The sequence below is a fragment of the Pelophylax lessonae genome (assembly GCF_965119305.1).
Source record: "Pelophylax lessonae genome assembly, chromosome: 13".
NCBI classification, from domain to species: Eukaryota; Metazoa; Chordata; class Amphibia; order Anura; family Ranidae; genus Pelophylax; species Pelophylax lessonae.
The window spans coordinates 125,805,158-125,826,644 of NC_138780.1; the positions used below are offsets into that span (position 1 = coordinate 125,805,158).

A 21,487-nucleotide genomic window follows, 5' to 3' on the forward strand; every position below is an offset into this window, starting at 1 on the left:
ATCACACATGACCGGCGGGAGAGTCCTGTGCAGCCACACAGCTTGCTACTATTTGGGAGTGCAATTGTATCTGTTTTTTTTTTTTTGCTATATGCAAGTTTTTTAAACCTATTGCCCAAGGATTTGCCTAGTGTGATTCCCTTTGAAAGTTTAATTTGTTATTTTTTGAATAAATGTTTTTTATAGGTTACACTATGGGCATTTTTATTTTTCATCCTGCTGATGAACCAACCCTGACTGGATCACTTTTGGCGCTTTGGAGTTTCCCTTCATAAGGAGATGTAACACGCGCATTTGACCACTATGTGATGGTCCACAGGATTCGGTAAGAGGCTTTAATACTTGGTGTCACCTGGTGGTAGAAGCACTTCGACTTGTGATTGTGGGGACACTGGTGGAGCAAGTGAATCGTGGACGATTTGTTTCCTTTGGACTTTCTTGTTTCACAAATATTTTTCCTTTTTAGCCCTTGTGAATGGACTTTTATGGACACTATTTATATATTTGGTGTGATTTCTTTATACACGTTTTTCACCTAATAAATTTGATATCATCATATTGATTCATATTTGTGTTTTCACAATATTGAGTTCAATGCTTTATATATTAACCAGGATTGTGAAACATGACTGACCAAAGTTTTGGAAACACTTGGCTAAAGCATTGTTAGAAGTCAGTAAGTGTTAAATAAAAAAGGTTATTTGTTAGACACAGCACAAGCATAAAGGAAGAGGTGAGGAGAGCAGAGATTAAATCAGGGATAAGCAACTTTTGGCACTCAACCTGTTGCTGAATGACACCAGCAGCCTGTCTCTGTTTGCTGAGGAGATCACCAAAAAATGGAGTGCTAAGAGCTGCTGGCCTATCCCTAGGTTACAGGTAGCAGACGTCAGGAACAGAGGCTGTTAGTGTGACAAAGCTGCTACTACACCTTTCTGCACACTCATGTCCACAACGTGTGGTGCCCTCAGTTCAATGTAGAAAGTCTTGTTTTTTTCATACTCCTCGTCATCAATTATTTTGATGTGAAATGTTTTGCTGTGGATGGAAAAACAATATGTTTTAAAAAGAAAAGCAGAAGAAAAGAATGAAAAGAAGAAAAATCCATGCTCCATTAGTAATTTGTCTTTAACATAGTAATAGGAAAATGAAGGCAATGCAAAGAGGCAGGAAAGGTTATTTCAGTTAAAAAGACTGCATGGGGTTTTAATTCAGATGCAGACTGGCATGTATTATTTATATTCATTTGGTGCTGATGACTGTATCTGGGCCTGTAACCATACTTTAAAAAACATGATAATAAAACTACATAAATAATGGAAATAACTGCAAAATAGCCCAACAAATGCTTTACTTTTTACGAGGCGTAAAAAAAAGTACTTTATTAACTCAAATACTTCACCACAGTCTTAGCCACTGTAAAATCTTCAAATCCAGATAATTGCCATATCATGTGATGTACACTTATGTCCATATATATTTGGACACCGACACAATTGTCATACTTTTGGCTCTGTATGCCACCAGAATAAAATAAAAATGAAACAATCCAAATGAATTTTAAGTGCAGACTTTCAGCTTTAATTCAAGGTGTTGAACATAAATATCAAGAACAAATTTTAGGAACTGCAACCATTTTTATACACAGCCCCCACCCCTTTTCAGGGGCTCAAATGTAATCGGACAAATGAATATAATCATAAATAAAATGTTCATTTTTAATATTTTGTTGAGAATCCTTTACTGGCAATGACTGCTTGAAGTCTGGAACCCATGGACATTACCACAAACTGGGTTTCCTCCTTTCTGATTCTTTGCCAGGCTCTAACTGCAGCTCTCTTTAGCTGTTATTTGTTTGTGGGTCTTTCTGTCTTTAGTTTTACCTTCAGCAATTGAAATGCATGCTCAGTTGGGTTGAGATCAGGTGATTGACTTGGCCAATGTGAATTTTTTCACATCTTTTCTTTCAAAAGCCCCTGGGTTGCTTTTGCAGTGTGTTTTGGATCATTGTCCATCTGTACTGTGAAGCGCCGTCCAATCAACTTTGCTGCATTTGGCTGAATCTGGGCTGACCATCTATCTCTAAACAATGCAGAATTTATCCGGCTGTTTCTGTCTTCTGTCACATCATAAATTAACATCAATGACTCAGTGCCACTGGAAGCCATGCATGTCCATGCCATCACACTGCCTCCACCATGTTTTACAGATGACGTTGTGTGCTTTGGATCATGAGCTGTTCCAAGCCTTATCCACATTTTTTCTTCCTGTCATTCTGGTACAGATCAATCTTAGTTTCATCTATCCAAAAAATTATTTTGCAGAACTGGCCTGACTTTTTTTAAATGTTTTTGGCAAAGTCTAATTTGGCTTTTCTATTCTACAGGCTTATAAATGGTTTGCATCTTGTAGTGAACCCGGTCTATTTGCTCTCATGAAGTCTTCTCTTGATTGTAGACTGATAATGATATGCTCACCTCTTGGAGAGTTTCCTTCACTTGTCTGGATGTTGTGAATGAGTTTTTCTTTACCATAGAGAGGACCCTGCAATCATCCACCACTGCTGTCTTCCATGGCAGTCCAGGCCTTTTCATGTTGCCGAGATCACCAGTGCGTTCTTTTTTCCTCAGAATGTACCAAACTGTTGATTCAGCCACTCCTAATGTTGCTGATATCTCCCTGATGGGTAGCCCACACCTGGCAATTAAACAGCTTTTGATTCAATTTTACAATTACTTTTGGCCCCTAAAAACAGGGGCTGTCTATTTTTAAAGGCTGTAATTCCTAAACCCTTCCTCTGATTTAGATGTACGTACCCTCAAATTAAACCTGAGAGTGTGCATGTTCAGCCCATATCCATTATATAACTATAGCTTGAATACGTTTAGGTAAAAACCTGAAAAATCTAAAAGTGTGCCGTGTCCAAATATATATGGACCTAACTGTATATGAAAAGCTTAGAGATGTATTTAACACAACATCTGACTTGCCAACTACATGCACAAGAAGATCAAAATAGAAGGGAAAAGACTTGGAAAATGAAGGATATATACTGGTAAGAAGTGGAAATGAAAGGGAAGCGAGGTGGCAAATATTTGAAAGCTAAAAAAAAAAAACACACCTGGTCACCTAAGTTTATTCCATAATTATCCTGACCAAAGCATAATCCAGCCACGAAAGACAAGATAAATTCTTTATTATCTCTCCTAGAATTTAAAGACTCTCATCAAATGTATTTCAAAGCTAAATTGGGTGAGTATAGGCGTATAGTTGAGTATATGCAAAAATGTAAACCTCTAACTAAAGACAATTTTTCAGTTTTGGATACAATAGAAAATGAATAAAAAAAAATCCATGGCTAGTTTATTTGTTCTTTTTGTCCCACTAGGGAGATCTCCCTTAGCACCATGTCCCTGGGACTGGCTTTTTCCCAATAAGAAATGTTTATATTTTGCTTGTTGCCAGGCAGCGTCTTTATACAGTTTTCAAGGTGTGTGTAAAGAATGTTCATTTTCCAAGAGGGATTGGGGACGCTTCAACCATCCTAGAACTTCTTCACTGTGGCCTCTAAAGTTGCGGAGGATACCTCCCTGACCCAGTCACCTAATGCCCCACTGTGGTTTAATCCAAATTTGAGAGAGTCCCATAAAGTAGAGATTGGATATAAATGTGCACAATATAGTATAAAATATGCTCATCAATTTTACAGAGATAATACTTTTATATTCCTCTGAGAATTGCAGTCAGAATTTGCAGACCCAGTCATTTCAATATATTCAGTTGAAACATATGGCTGCAAAACAACTTGGGATGGGGGAGGCGACTATGAGTTCTTCTAGGCTAGAGCAGCTCCTTTTATTTTCAGATCACTCCAAATTAACATCCAGGTATTACACCTTCCTAACCTTAACCGAGAATTATAAGTACCGACTAACTAGAGATAGATGGATTGCGACCCTCCCAGATTTGTCAGATGAGTCCTAGAAGGAAGTGCTCAACACTTATTTAGATACAGAGATATTGTCTAAGGACAAAATTATTCAAATTAGATTTCTAAATCAAACGTATTATACACCTGTAAGATTATTCAAGATGGGGAAAAGGAGTAACTCTCTCTGCCACAAATGTGGCAACACAAAAGGGGCTTTTCTCAATATGGTGCGGTCATGCGATAGGATAAGAGCCGTATGGTCTCACATTAGTATCTTGCAGAAAACTCTGAACTCCCCGTTATTTGTAGCCCAGAGAGATTCCTATTGGGAGTAACTGATGATGGAGAAATTAAGGTGGCTACAAAATCTTTTCTTTACCTAATATTTTTTTATGCAAGCAATCTGATAGCGATCCATTGGAAAAAACTGGTTGACTCGGATCTACCACTATATAGAATAACATGTGAAACTAGGGGTTGTCCCAAAAACTTTAACAAAATATTATATAGGTGGTGGATACACAGGCAAGCCTGGAAGAGGGCTGCTTTCAAAGTGACAAATATGGTCAAGTACGGTCCAAATGGGCTCTTGATGATAGGGAGGTTTTATGAGTAAATATCAATACTCTATTCAATCAGAAGGTTTGTTAAGTTCCTCTTCCCATTTGGTGAGGACATAGGGAGTCTGTGGGTAAGATACCTTAAGTAACTTTTCTCTTGCTCCTGGAGAAGTAATGATTAAGGCTGAGTTTACACTATCTGTGGGGTGGCTCGCAGCAGGAGGTCTGGTGCGTCCCTGTTCACCGTTTTAGGTCCGAATTAGGTCCAAATAGTTGTCTGATTTCTAACCTGAAACAAAGCCAAAGAGGCACTGGACCCTTCTGCAGTGTGCTCCCCGGCCGACCCGGAGATGTGTGAACCAGCTCAATTGAGAGCACACTCTCCTGTCATGCGAATTGAAAGCAGGGAAACCCGCATCCAATTCACATAAGTGCGAACCCAGCCTCAATGTCTGTGTGCAGTCTATTAAGTGTGTCCACATCTTAGAAGGGAAAACAAAACTGCAAAAAGTGTAGCACTAAACCCATACAATGTGATTAAGCAAAACCATGTAAATTCCCCCCAAAAAATAAACTGAAAATGTGAGAAGTATTAATTGCCCATATGCCAATCTATGAGCAATTACAAATCGGCATTCAATGAAATCAAAGTTCATATAATAAGCAGAAGATAAACAACACATTGGGGTTGATTTACTATAGCTGGAGAGGGCAAAATGTGGTGCGGCTCTGTATAGAAACCAATAAGCTTCCAGGTTTTATTGTTAAAGCTTAATTGAACAAGCTGAAGTTAGAAGCTGATTGGTTTCTTTGCATAGCTGCACCAGACTTTGCACTCCCCAGTTTTAGTAAATCAATCCCATTAAGTTTTAATGGCCCGTACACAAGCCAGTCTGTGAATGATGACTGATCTTTAGTTCACTACATCAAATGATGTGAAAATCACCATCAATAGACTAATACAATCTTGTGATTCCTCATCAGAGTGAATGTTTAGCTTGATAACTTCAAAGTGATATCCACACACTCTATACAGTGAGCACCTCCAAATGTGCGCAAATCAATCATCGAGCCTCTTACTGAAAAATATTAACCATTAAAAAGAACATATATTTATAATCCTGTGCTATACTGCAAGAAACAGCAAACCAAAAAGCTGCTAGGCACCACCCTGATTCAACCCCTACAGAAGTAGTCAGTATTATTAGTAAAAAGGATTATAAAGAGTGCCACGCTAAAATGCTATCCAAAAAATATATACAAATAAAATACAAATATATGACACATAAAAGTGATTAATCATACAAAAGAAAAATTGAAAATGTCCAAATTGCCTGTGATTCATGACAAACAAAAGTTATTTTGTCAGTAAAAGCATACAGTGTCCTATCTGTGTAAAACAAAAGTCTTTAAGGACAACCAGATTTCTATAGAGTGTTCCAACAATATACTGTTATTGAATTGAGGTGATCTTTCACTGTACATCTTGTGCAAATAGTGGTGGACTACAATACACCTCTGTGACCCCAGTGGGGCTCACACCCATAAATGTGCACTCACCAGAAAATGTTGACCCCGTAAGCTAATAAGTAAGTCCACCCCAGCTCTTTTTAAAATATTTCTCCTCCAGAGACCCTCTGGATCACTTCTCTCCTCCAAATCTGCCACTCTGTTGCCAACCTTTTACTTGTTACTCTTGAAATTCAAGTTAAACTATATAAAAAACCAGAAAGAGGTCTTTTATAGTGAAGTATACTATATTAAAATTAATTAAAACTATTTGCAAAATTGTACACTCACATTCAATAAAATTAAAGCCAGCATGAAACCCTGTCACCCCAAGGGAAACCAAGATGGCAGCTGCTTCCCTACTAATCCAGTATTTCTGATGTGAGTTCCACAGACCCGAAGTGACTTAGGTGGATCTGATATCATTTAATTTATTATTGATGTCTTCAGGGATAGATGGTTCCCCCGCTCATCCACCACCTTTATAGATGTTTCACTCCTATTTACAAATCCTGCTCTATAGGAAGTAGATGGTTATAACCACCTTACTAGGTCCAACCAAGCAGACAATCCAACACTCCAATTGCCGGTAATCATACGTGATGTCACATCATGACTACGTCCAACAAATTTCATCATAAATGACATAGTCCAAGTGACTGGCTGGCAGTTTAAATCTACATACCACACTATGGCTTTCAATTTTTACTCTAACTCAGCTTGTTGCAAGTACTGGTTGATGGTAAGCAGTGCTGGAATCTGGCTGTCAGCAGAAATATTATCTACACAGATTGCTAAATGAGCATTTTATTTTTAAAAGTCAATACTTTCCAGTAAGAGGCTTGGTGTTTGGTTTGCATACAATTGGAGGTGCTCACTGTGTAGATTAAGTGGATATCACTTTTAAGTGGTAAAGCTGGACATTCTCTCTGGAGAGGGATCACAGGATTTTACGAGTCAATGGACACTGTTTTTCACATATTTGGATGTAGTGGACTAAACATAGGTTATCACTCACAGACTGGCCTGTATATTGGCCATTTGCACTTGATGTGTTTATTGTCTGTTTATTATATGCACTTTGATTTAACCACTTTACCCCCAGCCACTGTGCTGCGGCACAGTGGCTCGTTCCCGTCCAGCGGCGTAGACCTACGTCGCTGGACTCCTCCCCCTGTAGGCGGCGCTTGCGCGCCGCCGGAGGCTCGCTCCCGCTGTTTTCAGTCACAGCGGGAGTCGGGCCAGGGGAGGAGCAGCGGCGGTTGCCGCTGCTCTGCCCCGATCATCGGGGAATCGAGTGAGGAGATCCGCCCGCCTGTGTAAACAGAGCGGGCGGATCTCCTAAGTGACAGGGAGTGACAGATCGGAGTGTTCAGCATAGCTGAACATCCGATATGTCCTTCTGTCACTCAGTCACCTCCCCCCCACACGTCAGTAAGCACCAGGCATACATTAACCCCTCCCTCTCCAATAAAATTAACCCCTTCACTGCCAGTGTCATTTTTACAGTAACAGTGCATATATATAGCACTGATTACTGCAGTAATGTCACTGGTAACCCCAAAAGTGTCAAAAATGTGTCCGATCTGTCCGCCGCAATGTCGCAGTCCCGAAAAAAAAATCGCAGATCGCCGCCATTACGCGTTAAAAAAAAAAACACCAAAAATGACAGAAATCTTTCCCGTAGTTAGTAAACGCAATAACTTTTGCGCAAACCAATCAAAATACGCTTATTGTGATTTTTTTACCAAACATAGGGAGCAGAAAACAAATTGGCCAAAAATTTTAAAAAAATTTGATTTTTACATTTTTTTGGGGGGGAATTTCATATAAAAAAATGTTAAAAATATTGTTATTTTTTCAAAATAAACGCTCTTCTTTTGTTTATAGCGCAAAAAGTAAAAAGCGCACAGGTGATCAAATACCTCCAAAAGAAAGCTCTGACCAATCACAGAACCCCCACCACTGACTGACCAATGCTGGGACCACCCCAATGCCTCGCAACCAATCACCCACGTCTTAACTTTAAAGGCCCCGCCCCTTTGTTCAGAACAGCCGCACTTCATGTACTGTGTTAGAAAAAAACAGGAAGTGTGGGGAGGGGGCAATGCAGCAATAATATGGAAGGGACAGACCTGCCGCATGTGCCATGCTGTGAACACAGCAGCAGCGCAGGCAGGCAGGCGAGCCGGTGGTGGGGACAGAAAACACATGCAATTACTTGGCGAGTCTGCGGTCTGGGTAAGAAGGTTACAGGGGCTGGAACCGGACCGCGGGCCGCCATTTAGTGACCCCTGCTTTAGCATATGTTGAAGGAGCATCCTATTTCTTCTAGTTCATTCTAGGAAGTGAGATTGGGTTAAGGTCAGGTAGATTGGGTTAGGGTCCCTTGTCTCTATTGTCATATAGTAGAGACAAGGGACTTGGTCTGCAAGTGTTTTCTTTTATAAACCAGGTTAAAATGTAAGATGACTATGATATAGTTAGTCACCTTGAACTTAAATTTTAAAACAAATCAAATTATAACAATCAGTGCTCAAGTGAAAAGGATACAAACTAGAGTCTCAACTGCTCAAAGTTCACTTCTAAAGTTCTCTTGAAAAATATGACTCAAAGAATAGCTGAAGCAACACTGGAGTATGGTTAAGATCCACAAGCTTTACCAAATAGGAAAAACATGTATTATATGTCAACATACATTATTATATTGTAAACACACTAAAAATGCATTTACCTATGCTCTATGCCCATGTACAGTCATACTTCATATTGTACATATTTTATATGTGCGGTTGGTACTATCCTATCCTACATTACCATTGTTATTTGATTTAATTATATTATGGTAAATAGAGGGGAGTGGCTTGTTGAGGGATGCTGGAATATAGAAGGGTTATTTAAAGATATCTCATTAAGGGAGAATCAGCTCTAATGAAGAAGGTGCACCCTCAAAATGCGTAAGCAGAGATGTACGTATTAGAGAGCATTTTGTTGGCTGTGAGGGTTTGACAGTTGGATATCTGTGCCTTTTGGTCAGAGAAATTCTGCTTTTTGTGCAACATGTGCTTTATAATAAGTGCTTTTGTGAATGAAAGACATTTCATGTAATAAACATTGATTAAGGATTTTACACTCTGCCGATGCACTTTCTGTTCATGTCATCATGTATTACAATAGAAATTCTATTTTTAGTGCTGTTTGCTAGAAGTTAAGCTGTATAGTTGTGTGGCAAAGGGTTCCTTGAGATTTTTAGTCTACACTAAAAAAAAACAATTTGCCTTTCAAGCTAGCAGGTTTTTATTGAGACACGGCAGCTGAATAACCTTGCCTACATGCTCAATTACCAATGTTAGAATTCAAGAGATCCTTCTCCTGACATCACTGTTTCAATCTTGCAATTTCTCCAGCAGACAAGAGTCCTTCATATTTTCATCATTCTTTAGCACAGAAACCAAAAGGTACAGTATACAAAACATTAGTCACTACATGCAATCAATTCATGCTTCATTTAAAAAACCTTCTGATGACGGACAGAAAAGAAGCTGTTTGTGAAATCAGTCATTTTAAATCCAAGGCCAGGCAGAAAACTGGTTTACCTAGTAGCAACCAATCTCATTTGCTAAAACACGATTCAACTTTATCAAGAAATATTTGGCTGTTAAAGAGGAAAATCATTAGCTGCCCATCACTTGATTCAGCCAATGATTGTCTATGACTACCTTTGGACTAGTACATCCCCAGACAATTGAGATCCGCCTTGTTGGAATCTCACAGCTGATCATTATGGCTCCCTGGAGATATACTAGAAGGTAAAGCCCTGTACACACGTACTGATCGTCGGCCGAACGATCGGCCGTCTTTTGTCCAGGGCTGTCCTGTCTGTTGAAAACTGCAAAAGACTGCACACGAATTTTGTCGGCCAACAACAGCCGACTGCAGAAGTGATGTCATGTGATGGTTAACTTTCCTTGTCTTTTTTCTTTTCTGAGCATGCCCAGTCTTGCTAATCTGCTGTCTGTCGGCCGAAATCTGTACTGACTGGCAAACAATCGGCTGTTCTGGTGTTGGCCAACAAAAATTTTAATGCCTGCACACCCGATTCTGTTCGGCCGAAAATGTGCTGTTGGCTGTCGGAAGCATCATACTAACAAGCCTACAATTGGCCGATCGGTCGGCGGCCGAATATTTACGGCCGACGATCAGTACGTGTGTACGGGGCTTAAGCCTGGCAATGGAATTGTTTATGCACACGATCAGTTGATACAAGCAAGCTTGCCTATACATGTTTGTTGGAAAAAACTCTGCTCATCATTTAAATGGTGCATTCACATCCATACACCATAAAATGTCTATGGCTACCTTTTCTATATTTTAGGCGATACACACATATTATATATAAGTATCCTGACCCCTCCATATCTTTACTTTACTATTACACTCCCCTGTACAATGCTTCTCACAAAAGTAATGTTAATCTATGTTCTCCATATACAGTTAGGAGCAGGTAGCATTTAGTGGTGTTTTCAATCATGTGATTATCATGTCTGCAAGGATGTGATAATCACATGACTTGATGTATATATCCATGTCCGAGACAGCTACAGTTGTATTTCTTTATAGGTGCACTCAATGTGAACCTAGAAAGAAATAACTCAGTTAAAAAGGATCGTTACAAAAAAAAAAAAAAATTGTAAAAAATAAAAAAAAATTTAATAAAAAAAAAAAAGACGACACTAGCTTAGGTGCAAACTGTAACCATTTATTAAAGAAAGCAAGAAAAAAAGAGAGATATCTATGCTTGTGATGAATATAACAAAAGCTACTGAGCACTATACCTCTGATACCAGGCACATACTGTACATATAAAACCAACAAAAAGTGCAGCACATAGGACAAATTATATCTAAAAATTGACATACAAAATCATATCAATAAAGGAGTATACATCAATGTGAAATGATAAACTTATAAATAATGTCCATGGTAGCAATACCATTTTTTAGCTGACAGACCAATCCAATCCGTAGGGCTAGACGCTAAGGGTAGGTCCATTAATATTGAGTATATATTATGAGATTGAAAATATGAGACATATCTATGTTTGCTTACTCATATATATATATATATATATATATATATATATATATATATATATATATATATGGACTAATTACTTTATACTATACTAAAAACATTTCTTCCTTTTTTTAAATATACTAGGTATTGTATCTGGAGCTTTGGGTGACCCCTGAAGAAGGGCTTTTTTGCCCGAAACGCGTAGGGTCGGTTCCGGTTCCATGATCTCCTTGTACACCTAAGCGCCCCTATTTGGTTCGGTATTTGGTCTGTCATATGCATGCATATTTTAATGCCCTGTGATGTTATTTATTTATGTTACGGTTTGTTTGTTTGGTCCATATTTTGGAATAAATAAAGATATTTTTATACAAAACACAGTGTTCAGTGGCATTCACAGTCCCATACATAGGGGAATTTTTCTTGTATACAACATATAGGGATGATGGCCACTGACACTGGGCACTGAGTGAAAAGATACTGTTTGTTCTCAAAGAATCCAAAAAGGTACAGAGTGAAATGTACTGGTGTATACACTGTAAACATGAAAAAGGTGAACAAAAAAAAGTCCACCCTGTGCTCAGTTTGAAAGGAATCCAGGGATAGCTAATAAGACACCCAAAAGAATAACCACACTACAGGCTTACCAGAATGCCAGTGACCCCCTTTTATTCAGGGTGGTCAGAAAATGCTCAGCTATGCAGTGAAGACAATTTGCACAACAGTAGCAAGGATGTCAGATTTGGCAAACAAGAGGAATCCTGGGTCGCTCGCAGTGGATCACAGAATATGAAAAAAAAGGGCTCAACATAGTGTAGTATTGTAAAAACACCAGGGTTTATTTTTTAAAAATTGCACTTACATCCATGTAGTTTGCAAACTGCATTTACAGAAATGCCAAAGTCAAAAGTAACTATTTCTCCAATAACCGAAATGGCTGACACTCGGCCGTGTATGCGTGGTGGTGTGTGTGCGTGGCTTCTACGGGTACCCTGTGCATAGCGCACTGTGTTTCGGGTTCGGATCGGTGCTCAGCCATTCAGAAAGAGCAATGTATTCTAGCAATAAATACAAAGCTTCCTCTGATTATGATGTCATAATCTCTGACTCTTTGTAGTAGAAGCTTTGTATTCGTTGCTTGAATACTCCACTTTCTCTGAATGGCTGAGCGCTAATCAGATAGACTCTACTGTGTTCCGGGTATGACACAGGAAGTCTCGGCTCCAACCCGGAATACAATGCAGAATGCTGTATGTAGCCTCAGCTTCATCCACTTTATACAGCACCTCTAGCAGCCTCACACCATTAGTCAGGAACATATTTTGCTTGGGCCAGCTTGGCCCAAATGGACTATGTAAAGCGTATAAAAAGCTGGAGTTCGGCTTTAAAGTTGCACTTCTGTTTGTCATTAAGCAATATTTTTGTTTGTTTATGAAACTTGGTTTTCTTTATAAAGACATTATATATCACAATGGCTAAATCTGTGTCTGTAGTGCATGTTAAAACCCTAACACCATAAAGAATAGCATGTTATTCAGGAGTAATGAGTGGATATTTTTGAGAAATGCTTAAAGTGACTGTAAAGGCAAACGGTTTTTCCATCTTAATGCATTCAATGCATTAAGATAAAAAACCCTTCTGTGTACAGCAGCCCCCCTCAGCCCCCCTAATACTTACCTGAGCCCAGGGCCGTCTTTAACACAGGGCAAAAGGGGCAGCTGCCCTGGGTCCAGTCATTGTTGTGGGGCCCAAAGCAGCTGCCCCTTGAGCCCGCACTGGCTGCAAATAGGTAATAAGTGGGTTTTGGGAGGGCCCAAAAAAATATTTGCTCAGGGTCCAATCATAATTAAAGACAGCCCGCCTGAGCCCCATCTTTATCCAGCGAAGTTGTAGGAGTGTCTCAGCTCCCCTGGACTCCCCTCTTTATTGACTGAGACAGCAGCACATCGCGATTGGCACCTGCTTCTGTCAATCGAAGTCAGTCAGCCAATCAGAAGAGAGAGGTGGCGGGGACGGGTCACGGTTTCTGTGCCTGAATGGACACAGGAAGCAGTGACTCAGCTCAGGTGCTGTCATAGCAAGTTGTTTGCTGTGGGGGAACTCAACAGGAGGGAGGGGCCAGGAGTGCTGAAAAGGGACCCGAGAAGAGGAGGATCCGGGCTGCTCTGTGCAAAACCAACTGCACAGAGGAAGTAAGTATAACATGTTTGTATTTAAAATAAATAAATAAAAAAAATAAACTTCACAATTACCTTTTAAAAAGTGCATTACAATTTAACTAAACCCATTCGACCTAAGTTGACTAAAGCGTACGGGAGATTTTAGTCGACTAAATGAAAATTGGAATCAATTGCGTCATAGTTTTCATCAATTGACTTAATTCAAATTTTATTTTCATTTAGTTTTCCTCACTGAAAACATGCAGCTGACGAAAACTATGACGAAAATATTTTTGTCTATGACATTAACACTGCTGCTGATGAACTAGGAAAGAGGGAACAGTGGACAGTGCAGTCTGTTAGCATGGAGAAAGAGGGAAGGAGTGGGGCAAGAGAGCGTTGTGCCATCCTAGGCTACAGGGATGGGTTTCTCTTGATGCACACAATGCAGGGACACAACTCTCTTCCCTGCAGACAAGGGTGGCTCTGTATGTTTTTACTAGCGAAAGCAGCAACCCTGAAACAGGAAACCTGTGGCAGCAATTATGGCACCCGCTTAAATTGAAGTATAGGCACTGATTAAAAGATGAAGAAGTTGCATACTTGGTAAGTGATTAAATCAGCTGCTGAAATTGCTTAAAAACCGAGGGTTTAATTATTACCTTTATTATCTGAAACTTTTTAATGTATTCCTGAAGGAAATATATAGTCCTATGTACAATATTGCCAAATCTGTCATTCAAAGAGGCCTATTTCCTTTGTTTTGACTCGATATCCTATATAACAAAAAAGAAATTACAAACAATCAGGGGATTGTCAGTAAGTGTCGAAGGAAGGATTATGGCAACAGCAGGCAATGAAATTTCAATTATCATTTCAAAAGCAGGTTTGAAAACACAAGAAAAAAAAAATGCCTGTCTGCCGTAAGTAACAGCTCAATTTTTCGTTTTCCTTTTCACTTTTACCACACCTTTGAAAACATACAAAAATGTTTATGTGTAATAAGAATACAAGTAACACTGCATTCGAAAGTTGATTATTAGTCCCCTTTCACACGGGATTTCCGACTAGGTCCACCTGTCAGTTTTTTCAGGTGGACCTGATCGAATGCTCCATGCACTCCGAGGACAGTGGCAGGTGGGGAGTTTGACTGGGGCAATACACCTGTCAAACGGTAACGCAGGTGTCCTAAGGCGAACTCAGAGAGGACAGCGGATGTCGGCGGTGACATCTCCACTGACACCCGCTGCTGTCCGATCTGATCATGTCCGTGAAATACAGACGGATGGAAACTCTATTTTCCATCCGTCTGGAGGATCGGATCGGAGAAAAACGGACAGGTGGTCCATTTTCATCTGATCTCCCGTAGAGGATCTGACAGGTCTGTCTCTGCAAAGTAAGCAGAGACGGACCTGTCATCCGCCTGCTCATCGGGGATCGGTGGATTGATCTCCCACTGAGCAAAACGGAGTCCGCTAGGTGGACCCTTATAGGTAGTAAAGAAGAATGTGCAAAACGTGTGAGCCACAAGTGGCGGGTTCCTTTCTATAAAGAGAATGATTTCTGAGCACTAAAGTCAGTGTTTTCAGTTTTTTGTTTTCTTAGTTTGGGAGTCAGCGGGGACAGTAATTTGGACAGATCTAAAAATCTGTTCAATAAACAGTCTTAGTAAGTCTGTATATGATGCATAGCCCCTACCTGTCTCATTTTGGAACCAAATTTCTCCTTTCCCCCTTATCCCCAGCAACTGTCCTTTTTTGCAGGTTTACAGACAGTGAATAAATCTCCTATATACTACGATTGTTTACATCACACTAAACCTTTCATCCAACATCCTACATTATTGTACTGGTACTTTTAAACATAAGTATACATGAAAAGCAGCAGTAAAAGGAACCCCACTGGGTTTAAATGAACTGTTTTTGTACCTACATTTTTCATGGTCTGCATGACCTACAAAGTTGCAGAGGCATGTATTTTACCTAAATAATTTGTCCTGCTTTCCCATCTTAGAAAGTTGAGAGATACTAAAATTGTGCCTGGTTATTGTTTAGCAAGCAAGAATATTTTGAGTCAGAGCTGCACGAATAATTGTTAAAAAATCGCGATCTCCATTCAATCCCCCTCACGATCTTTATCCGGCATTTCCACTATTCATACAGTGCAGAGCCGTTCTCTGCTCACTTACAGCTGTCAAAAAAAAATAAATAAATCCTCCAGCAAATGTTAATCAACGTTTCTCAGCGCTGAGAGATAACTATAAATATTGTATCATTTGGTTCTTTTAGATAAAAGGGATAAACTTTGGTCTGTAAATGAGGTCAGTTTAACCACTTAAAGACTAAGCCTTTTTCTGACACTCACTGCTTACAAGTTAAAATCAGTATTTTTTTCTAGAAAATTACTTAGAACCCCCAAACACTATATTTATTTAGCAATATTTTTTGCCACAATGTATTTGCGCAGCGATCTTTTAAATGCAATTGTTTTGGGAAAAAATACACTTTTATGGCATAAAAAAAAAACAAAAAAACGAAACAGTAAAGTTAGCCTAATTTTTTTGTATAATGTAAAAGATGATTTTACACCGAGAATTGTGATCTTTATTCTAAGCGAAAAAATAGTGATTCTCATTTTATCCAGAATGGTGCAGCTCTATTTTGAGTTGTTCATTAGTGATGAACCAAATGAACCTGGGTTTGGATCAAGCAGGGTTTACAGAACATGACTAAATTCTGGGTGCTGAATCCAAGCCCCATTGTAGTCAATGGGAGCGGAATGTTAAAAAAGAACAAAAACAATAATGGCCATTCTCTAGGTTAACCACTTGCCGACTGGATCACTGTGATTAGACACAGCCCAAGCCAATCAGTGGGTGCCGGTCAATAGATTTTCTCCGTCACCCGCTGATTGGCGAGGAGAGAGGCGTTTGTAAACAAGGCAGAGCTCTGTTCTGTCAGTGGAATGTGATGGATTTTATTCCCTGCAAAGCACAGAATAAAATCCATCACTTCCCTTAGTAAAAGCACCAAACACTGACTAGGCACACATTTAACCTTGTGATTGCCCTAGCTGTTTAACTCCTTCCCAGCCAGTGTCATTAGTACAGTAACAGTTCATTATTTTAGCCCTGATCACTGTATTAGTGTCATTGGTTCCCACAAAGTATCAGAATGTCTGCTGCAATATCGCAGTCATGCTATAAGTTGCTGATCGCTGCTATTACTAGAATACATATACGTTATTAGGATTTTTTTTACCAAAAATATCTAGCAGAGTACATATTGGCCAAAATTTATGAATAAATTAGATTTTTTAAATTTTTTTATTGAATTTGTTTTGACAGCAGAATTTTCAAAATTATCATTATTTTTTTGTTTATAGCACAAAGAAAAAAATAAAAATGCAATGGTGATCAAATACCACCAAAAGAAAGCTCTATTTGTGGGGGGATTACATACATTTTAATATAGGAACAGCATTGCATGACCGCACAATTGTCAGTTAAAGTAGAGCAGTGCAATATCACAAAAAATTGCCTGGTCATGAAGGGGGGTAAATGGCACGTGGATCTAGGCACTGCCCTGGAGATATGTACCAGCAGACACCCCCTCTCTTGAACTATACCAGGTCACATGCCCTCAACATGTGGGGTACCTTGCCAGGGAGAAATCCCTTGGCAAAGCACCTTGTTCCATGTTGATGAGAAGAAGGGCCTCCTAACCCCAACCCTGGCTGGTGGTTGTGTGGGATCTGTGGGCAGGGGATTATTGGAATCTGGAAATCAGCTTAGCAGTAGGCAGGCTACCTACCCCTTTCCTATGTGAATGTGTAGGGGTTACACAAAAAAAATGTAAAGTGTAAATAAAGACAGAAACAGTTTTGACAAGTCCTGTAATCAATAAAAAAACAAAGTCCCACAATATGCATGCGTTGCCATTCATGTTGTCAAGCGTGTAGAACATATCTGGCACCCACCTAACATCTGTACTTTTGTTTTCTCTATCAACCCATCCCCCACAGTTATTACCTCTTGTATCTCTTGACCCTCCTTCTTAGATTGTAAGCTCAAACTAGCAGGGCCCTCTGATTCGTACTGTATTAAAGTGTATTGTATTTGTACTGTCTACCCTCAAGTTGTAAAGCGCTGCGTAAACTGTCAGCGCTATATAAATCCTATATAATAATAATAATCCAAGTCAATCATGATGCCCATGGCCCACTGACCTGCCAGAAAAAAATAAAAATGAATGACAGGCCCAATGGATGACAGCTGTTATAAACAAAGGAGCAAGGTCTCCAGGAGATGTCATTAACCATGTACAGTATAGATAGCACTAGATTTGGTCAATGACGTCATGGGATTTCCGGCCACGTAAATGAATAGGGTCAATGCTGTTGCTGGTAGTTAAGGACAAGTGCTTAGCCAGCGTTTTTAACAACCAATGACAGTGGGAAGCTATCAAGTATAATTGCAGTAGTAATACGGCTAATAAGCATCGCATTTATACAACCAACTTGTGTTTGGACCAAGACCTAAGCTCATCCTTATTGTTTATTTAGGTTTGCCTTCATATGGCATTAAACCATTCAAACACAATCAGAAAACATGTTTTTCTAAACTTTGTTTATAATACAGTTGTATCCCCTCTTGGCAGCAGAATTGATGAAGTATGCAGCTAGCTTCAGCTGAGTATTAGCAGTGCACTTCAAGAGAAACATTAGCAGTAAAAAATACCTCACCTTAGAGCAGACTGAGTAAACTTAAAGAGAAAAAATACTCAATCTGCTGTTACTGACCTCTTCATAACAAAAACTGATTGCCTTGCTGTCATGCCGATTCAGTGGTTTTGATACTGTCTGAGCCAGAACCTCTATGCCGAGTTCAGACCCTACTAATTTCCCAGACAGCCAGGTAACTAGCATTGTCTTAAGGAGGCCTACCATGTCAGTGCACATTTTGATCATGACCAGCTTCCTTTAAAGTATGGCCAACATGCATAGTTTGATGACATAGTAATTCAGACCTGAAGTGTATCTAAGCCCAAATCAATAATGTAATCTCCTTATCATACACAGAGCTGAAGTCAGACTTGGACATATGAGTTATACTGTAGCTTTCTGGAGTTTTGAATACCGGCAAACAAAATTGGTTCGGTCAGCCCATTGAATAACCCTGCCTCCAACTGTCATGCCTCCGTTTTTTTGCTAGTGTCCAAGGAGGTTGGGTCACACAAGATGAGGTGTAACCTTTGGTCCATGTATAGTAGTTATTATTATTATTATACAGGATTTATATAGCGCCAACAGTTTGCGCAGCGCTTAACAAAATGAGGGCAGACATTACAGTTACACTACAATTTGGAACAAAAGGAATCAGAGGGCCCTGCTCGTTAGAGCTTACAATCTAAAAGGGAGGGTCAATTGATACAAAGGCAATAGCTGTGGGGGATGCGCTGATGGAGCAAGAGAAACAGCGTTATTAGTTAGTAGCCGGGTAGGCTTCTTTAAAGAGAAGGGTTTTCAGGGATCGTCTAAAGATGGATAGATTAGGGGACAGTCGGACAGATTGGGGTAGAGAGTTCCAAAGAATGGGAGAAGCTCTGGAGAAATCCTGGAGGCGAGCATGGGAAGAGGTGACAAGGGAGCTAGAGAGCAGGAGGTCTTGGGAGGACCGAAGAGAGCGGCTAGGTTGATATTTTGAGATCAGGTTAGTGATGTAGCTGGGGGCAGAGTTGTGGATGGCTTTGTAAACTGTTGTTAGCACTTTGAATTTTATTCGTTGGGTGAGTGGAAGCCAATGAAGGGATTGGCAGAGAGGGTTGGAGGACACTGAACGGTTGGTAAGGTGGATAAGTCTTGCAGCTGCATTCATTATGGATTGAAGGGGGGATAATCTATGTAAGGGTAATCCAATGAGGAGGGAGTTGCAATAGTCGAGGCGAGAGATAACCAGGGCGTGAATTAAGAGCTTGGTGGTGTCATTGGTTAAAAAGGGCCGTATTCTAGCGATGTTGCGGAGGTTAAGGCGGCATGATTTGGACAGGGATTGGATGTGAGCCTGAAAGGACAGTGCAGAGTCCAGGGTTACCCCTAGCACCCTGGCATGTGTGGAAGGACTAATAGTTATTCCATTGATCTTGACAGAGAATTCTGGGGAAGGGGCACGTAGAGGAGGAAATATTATGAGCTCAGTTTTAGATAGATTCAGTTTGAGGAAGTGGTGAGACATCCAGGCTGATATGTCTGTTAGTAGATCAGTGATGCGGGAGGAGACTGATGGGGTGAGCTGAGGGGTAGAGAGGTAGATTTGGGTGTCATCAGCATAGAAATGGTAGTGGAAGCCATGGGAGGCTATCAGCTGACCCAGGGAGGAGGTATAGATTGAGAATAGTAGCGGTCCAAGGACAGAACCTTGGGGGACCCCAACAGTAAGAGGAGTTGCAGAGGAGTAAGTGGAATTGTAAGTGACACTGAAGGTGCGGTGAGATAGGTAAGATTCGAACCAGTGGAGAGCACAGTCACGGAGACCGAGCAAACTGAGTTTTTTGAGAAGGAGGGGGTGGTCAACAGTATCAAAGGCAGCCGAGAGGTCCAAGAGTAAGAGTATCGAGTAGTGACCATTGGTTTTTGCTGTTAGTAAGTCATTTGTAAGTTTTAGGAGAGAAGTTTCTGTGGAGTGTTGCCGGCGAAATCCAGACTGAAGGGGATCAAGGAGGTTATTCTCAATGAGGTGCTTGCTCAGGCGGTTGTAGACTAAACGTTCAAGGAGCTTGGAAGCAAAAGGGAGTAAGGAGATGGGTCTTAAGTTATTAAGATTGGAGGGGTCTAGCGAGGCTTTCTTTGGTATGGGAGTTACTAGCGCATGTTTTAGAGAGCTGGGGAAGATCCCAGTGGAGAGGGAGAGGTTGAAGATATGAGTTAAAGAGTGTAGGATAGAGTCAGAGGGTGACCGTAGTATTTGAGAAGGAACAGGGTCCAGGGGGCAGGAAGTTGGGTGGGCATTAGAAAAAATTTTAGTAACTTCCTCTACAGTAGTTGGGTTAAACAAGGGAAGTATTGATTGTGCAGGAGGACAAGGTGTGTAAGGTGAGGGAGATATCTTTAGTGTAAAAATCTCTTCACGAATTGTATCGATCTTATTTTTGAAGTGATTGGCAATCTCTTGGGCAGTGAGTAAGTTAGTGGGTGGAGGCAATGGAGGACGAAGTAGAGCGTTGAAGGTAGAAAAGAGTTGACGGGGACTGTGTGAGAGGGTGTTAATGAGAGTGATAAAGTAGGTCTGTTTGGCAGTGTGGAGGCAGGAACTGTATTTTTGGAGGGCAGATTTATATTGACAGAAATCTTGCTGTGACTTAGTCTTACGCCACAGACGCTCAAGAGCACGACTACGTTTTTTGAGGCTTCTGGTATTGTCTGTCTGCCAGGGATGAAGCGGTCGGGGTCTGATTCTGTGTGTAGTGAGGGGGGCCAAAGCATCCAGGGTAGATGACAGTGAACTGTTGTAGACAGAAGTGGCCATGTTGGGGCAGGAGAGGGATGAGATTGTGTTGAAGAGACCATCTGTAGCAGAAAAAAGAAGTGAAGGGTTCAGATGGCGAAGGTTTCTACGGGTAATTGTTCGGTAGTTGGAAGGTAAGGAGGAGGACAAGGAGAGACTGAAACTAATGAGGTGGTGATCAGAGAGAGGGAATGGAATGTTGGAGAGGTTGTGAGGGGTGCATAGGTAGGAATCTGGATGGGGGTATCCTCAGCAACAGCTTTGAATGGCTTCACCTGGACCCTGTTGGACTATAGATTGCAGGGTAAGCCAGTAATGTGCCAGATATGTGACCTTGGCACAATCTTTTGTGTGACCCAGTCTTTCATGACATACTTTGTGAGTAAGCTTATGTATGGGGCAAAAAATAGCCTAAACTTTACCTTTCAGATGCTGGGATGTGCATCATGGCACTTTCCAGAAAAGTGTGTACTGTGCCAGTTAACAGGGCATAGTTGCAGTGACCCAGTCTCTACCCTCTCACTTTGTTGATAAAGTGTTTTGACTGAAACATATCAAACTTTTCTGACTAGTCTGGTGCTTTGTGAGTTAGTGTGGTTAGTGACCTTCTCTCACTCAACTCTACCGTCTATCATTTTGCAGACCTCTGTATAATGTGTTAGGTTAAATGCAGCTTGCTTACACTTCTAATCTGGAACCGTGGCACAACTTTTGCTGTGATCCAGTCTTTTCAGACATATTTTATGAATAG

General features: G+C 40.4%; 1 protein-coding gene across 4 annotated transcripts in view; it reads right to left on the minus strand.

The window, feature by feature from the left end:
* Nucleotides 1–21,487, minus strand: part of SLC8A3 (solute carrier family 8 member A3) — a 523,260-nt gene that overhangs the window by 133,150 nt on the left and 368,623 nt on the right. For 2 of the 4 annotated variants that reach the window (XM_082242599.1, XM_082242597.1), the window contains exon 3: nt 932–1,038. The exons of the other annotated variants lie outside the window; for them this stretch is intronic. In XM_082242599.1, the coding sequence (XP_082098725.1) occupies nt 932–1,038 (107 nt within the window). The remainder of the gene's footprint in view (nt 1–931; nt 1,039–21,487) is intronic. 4 annotated transcript variants of the gene reach the window in all.